This window comes from Corylus avellana, chromosome 3 (assembly GCF_965113065.1).
Source record: "Corylus avellana chromosome 3, dhCorAvel1.hap1.2, whole genome shotgun sequence".
Taxonomy (NCBI): Eukaryota; Viridiplantae; Streptophyta; class Magnoliopsida; order Fagales; family Betulaceae; genus Corylus; species Corylus avellana.
The window spans coordinates 8988289-8992992 of NC_142492.1; the positions used below are offsets into that span (position 1 = coordinate 8988289).

At 35.9% G+C, this 4704-nt stretch overlaps 1 protein-coding gene across 1 annotated transcript; it reads right to left on the reverse strand.

The window, feature by feature from the left end:
- Window positions 1–289: 289 nt before the first annotated feature.
- On the reverse strand, window positions 290–3301 carry OZS1 (C4-dicarboxylate transporter/malic acid transport protein). Its single transcript, XM_059587864.2, has 3 exons — window positions 2768–3301; window positions 1235–2040; window positions 290–815 (listed from the first exon to the last, which is right to left on the reverse strand). The coding sequence occupies exons 1-3, from the start codon at window positions 3299–3301 to the stop codon at window positions 473–475; spliced, it is 1683 nt and encodes a 560-aa protein (XP_059443847.1). The 3' UTR covers window positions 290–472.
- Between the last annotated feature and the right edge of the window lie 1403 nt (window positions 3302–4704).

Genomic DNA, 4704 nt, shown 5'->3' on the forward strand with positions numbered 1-4704 from the left:
ATGATTATTAATATCATTAATATCATTAAAAATTTATTATTATTTTATTAGTAGTGGGACATGTGACAGAATAATGACTCTTGAATGAAAATTAATGGTTTGAATCTGAAATTTCAGAAACTAAAATTCCCCTAGGAATTCAAGGGGATCCGGATCCACAAATATTGTGGTCGATGATAATATTTGGATTCCGCACTGACGGATTTGGAACTTGAAACGATTTGTTGACGCTTAATCAGCACAAGGCAAGAGTCATATTTTTTGAACAACTTGTACTATAAATTGACAGTTCTTAATTGACATTAATTTTAGATCGTGATCAAAGTAAAACCACAGTTTTCCATCTAGTTGGATGTCTATTATTGGCTTGAAAAGCGCAAGTATTGCAAAGTTAAATAAAGAAAAAGGCACTAAAACTATCTGCTTAATTGTTCCAAACTAGTTTTCTATATGGTTTCTATGGTGTCATTAACTATCCCATTTTCTCAGAATCCTTGTTTACTGAATTGTGCTTGGTCGTTAGAGCCTGCTTTGTCCAACGCTTAATGTCATAGGCTTTTTTGAAGGGTTTCTTCTCTTTGACAAGTCGTCTCTTTGTTATGGCGATGGCGTAATCATTTGGAAACAGTGTGTGCCACACAAAGGCATGAAGAAGGGTGGAAATGAACAAAACGCACACCATTGCCGATGACATGAAAGAAAGGGTAAGTGCAAGGCCCTTGCTTAGAACTGAAGGGACTTCCTCTGCGTACTTGATGGTCGCCACCGAAGCTGTTGTCATGGGGAACGTGTAAGACCACCATGCCACGGAAAACCTGTAAAATAGAGCGGAGCTCAAACTCTTCTCAACAAAAAATAAAGATTGAACTCAGGACATTTGCTATGATATATTATGTTAAATTATCACTAATTTCACAAGTTTAAGGGTAAGAAATGAACTCTATCATTTAAACACAACAAGCATTTTTAACTGAAATACTCATGAAATGGCATGGGGTGAATGGAAAAGAATAAAAAGTTACAAAAAAAAGAAAAGAAAAGAATAAAGGCGAAGTATAAAAAAAATATTCTAAATATTCTAACAATGTTAAATCACTAATATTGATTCTAAAAACTTAAAAATTTTAAAATAACTAGTGATTTATCAGACAGACATCTAAAATTTTCACTGATGAATTCCTTAGGTAAGGTTTTTTAAAGGATTAAAAGGCCATTAGAGTAGGAAATAGCTTACTTAAAGCCTGTGAAAAAGTTGATTCGCACAACCAGGGAGACATAAAGAAACAAGGCGATGAAGTAGCAAGTCCTTGACAACCCGTCAAACTCTTGATAGATTGTCTGCCAAGCAAGGCTTGCAGCAGATGGAGCAGCAATAAACATGGAGTACACAGGGTGTAGTTCCTTAGGTAATGCTTCACTGGTGGGCAATCTCTGATACAACGTCACAAACAGCACAAGATAATGTGCGAAGCCTACCGCCCACAAGAACTTGGCAGCCTCATTCCATCCCACTTTGGAAGCTAAGATAGCACCAACAAAGTTGCCGACGACTGAGAGGTGAGAAGAGGGGTTCGCCACCTTACAAAGCCGTCGCTTCCCGCCGGAAAGCCACTGGCCATAGATCTTGAGTTCGAGCACGAAATACGGAGCCATGAAGATGCACCATATGGCAGGGTGTAGGGTTTTGGGGGCTAGCATGGGAGGTAAACCAAGGGCTAGGAACATGCAGACGACCCAAGGGGCAAAGAAGAAGTTAACCCTAACAGGGTGGAAGTACTCTCTTCTGACGGCTTCAAAGTAGAATATGCATTTGAGTATGTAGGTGAAGGAGACGGAGATTAGGACTGCAAGGGCTAGTAGCCAGAGGCCAAGGTTGATTAATGGGGTAATATGGAGAAATTTTGTAGCAGGGCTTGTTGCCAGGGCACGCCATAGGACAGCTTGGCTGCTAAGTCCGAGACAAATACCAAAGCATCCAATTGGGAAGCGAAGGAGGAAGGGCCACTTCTCATCTTTGGGAAGGAGAATATCCTCATCCTCCTGCACGATATAATTTATACATATACATCACATACATGTAAGTTAGGATAATAACAACAAATATATTCAGCTAGCCTTGACTTAAATTGAAGAGGCCAATCAGATTGTTTTGTAAGACTAAAAATAAAAATATCAATATGTTCACCCATTGTCACAAGAGCATTTCCAAAAGAATAGTTAAATCCATAATAATAGTTAAATTTGACTATTATGAGTGTTTTTTTTGTCTCCAGCAGAATATACAACTTAACATTTTTTCATCTAGTGTGAACAATAAATAGACTAATTAGACTATTCACTATTCACACTATAAATTTTATTTATTATTTTTTCTCTCTCACTTTCTTTCTTTTAGTCACTCTCTCTCCTGCTATTTCTTTCATACTATTTCCCATACAAAATAATATTTTAAAAAATTAAAGCATAGGATAAAAAATTTGCTGTAGTGTGTATGAAAAAATGAATAGTTAAAGTAAAAATTTGTACTTTTTTTAGTACCTATTTTACCTACTTCTGTTGGAGATGCTCTAAGGAAGGTTTGATAATATTTATGCTATACCTCAAAGGTATATTTGACCAGTATAGATCAATAAAAATAGAGGTCTTGAGATCGAATATTATATTCATAATTCATTTTTTATTTCAATTAAATATTGGATAATAGTTAATTGAGATCGATACAACATTTCTACAAGCTTTATCCATGCAAATGTGAGTGGAGTTTTACCTTGACTTGGTCTAGCTCAGGTCCTCTCAGAGCAGCAAAGTATCTTCCAGCAGGAACACTTTGATTGACAGACTCATCAAGCCCGGAAGATGGATCAGTCCTTTGAGGCTCCACTTCCCTCTCCTTTCTTGATGGCAACAAAGAATTCTGCTTACTCAGAGTCGCTTTCGTCTTGAAAATACTGAAGTCTCCTTTACGACCTTCAAAACCAATCCTATTGGCCGAATCAAACCCTCCAAAACTTCGTCCACTTCTGGAAAGAACCCTCTTCTCTTCTTTGGCCTTAGACTCTCGATTGAGCAGCACTGAAAAACCCGTCTCTAACGAAACTTGCCTGTTTAAACCCCTATGTGGCCTCTTGGGGTCTCTAACTTTGATGGGTCTGTTCAAACGCTTATGATCAGCTTTGTCTACCCTTCTGTTTGTTCCCTTCTTTTCTTCATCATCATCATCATCTTCTTCTTCTAGTAACACTTCATGGATATCTACAAAGTGGGTTTCAAGAGAAGTAGGAGAAGTTGCCGTTCTTTCCATTTTGCTTCCTCTAAGACTTGAATTGATCTTTATGTTATATATTAGTATGATATCTTCACATGTCGGTTTGTGTTTTCAACGGTGTGGGACGATGCTTCACGAGAAGTGGTAGAAGAAGAGGTGTAGCTTCTGTGGGTGGTTGGTTGTTTAATTGGTAGACGAAATGGGAGCCAATGCTTTCTTGGAAAAGTTGGTCTTTGGAGGGATATCCCGTGAACTCATACAAATCGATCTTGTGGCTTTGAGCTTAAGAGAGACCAACGTGGAAGGAGATTGGAAGATTAAATTGTGCCATATATATATATATGCATATAGAGAGAGAGAGATTTCTACAATTCACGGGCTGTACGTAGAGAGGAACAAAGAACAAAGGCAGACTAATTAATTACTACAATTTTATTTATTTATTTTTTTAAAAAACACACTTTATAACTACAAAAGTTACAGGGCCAAACGGGCCCTAAGCCTTGAAAATGGCTCTCTGGTTTCCCTTGTTACCATTTTCATTCATGCTATGAAAAGGAAAATGTTACTTACACAAATTCGATGCATAAAATTGGCTGCAAATGGATATTATTGATAGCAAAATACTGGTACATAGGTGGTTTTTTTTTTGTCTTCTCTGGCTTTAGTTGTGTTTTAAAGCATGTTTCAGAGTCTGCTTTTTGCAGATTATGTAAACAGTTAATTATTTTGTTCGTTATATAGATCTCTATGTTAGAGATAATGCAAAATGTGTTCCTATTACTTGGCTTGTTTGTTGAGTAGTGGGTTTGTGTTTCCTATTTAATAGCTTGTTATTTGTTTCAGCATTATCTTAATTGTACGGTTGAAGTCCTTAAGTCTAGGAGTTTAGTTACTTAGTGCCCCATGTTATTCTAGTAGTTAAAGTGGATCATTGTTTTTAGGAGTAAGTGATTCAATTGTAGTCTATTTAAATGTTTTACTTAATGAATTATATATCACTTTATCCAGAATATATCTGATCTCACTTTGTTTACCTCTCTCATCCTAACAGTTGTAGAGAGAAGACTATTGCTTGTGCATCTATTTTTTTTATTTTTTTTTTATTTCCAACACTCTCATTCATAAAAAAAGAAAAAAAGAAAGAAAGAAGAAAAAAAAAAAAAAAGAAGTATGGCCTTAACTAATCAAAGTGAAGGTATATCCATCTCTGTTCTGCCTCACGTTATTGTGGTTTCGATTAGTGACATCAACGTTCCCCTTATATTGTTTTTTTTTCTCCCCTTTTCTATTTTCTTTGTTTTCTTTTTGGGTCTGTTTTTGTGTATTACTTGCTAAGAAAAAAAATCAGTTGAAAAAGTTACGTAAAAAGATATATATATATATATATAAGGGTTGTAAGTATATTTTACAGTACTTTGAATTTTTCTTAGTGAGTT

Coding starts and splice junctions, on each gene's coding strand:
- OZS1 (XM_059587864.2), bottom strand. CDS start 3,301: ATGGAAAGAACGGCAACTTCTCCTACTTCTCTTGAAACCCACTTTGTA. Junction 2,041..2,767: donor CTGAGCTAGACCAAGTCAAG/GTAAAACTCCAC, acceptor TATATCGTGCAG/GAGGATGAGGATATTCTCCT. Junction 816..1,234: donor AACTTTTTCACAGGCTTTAA/GTAAGCTATTTC, acceptor TCTATTTTACAG/GTTTTCCGTGGCATGGTGGT.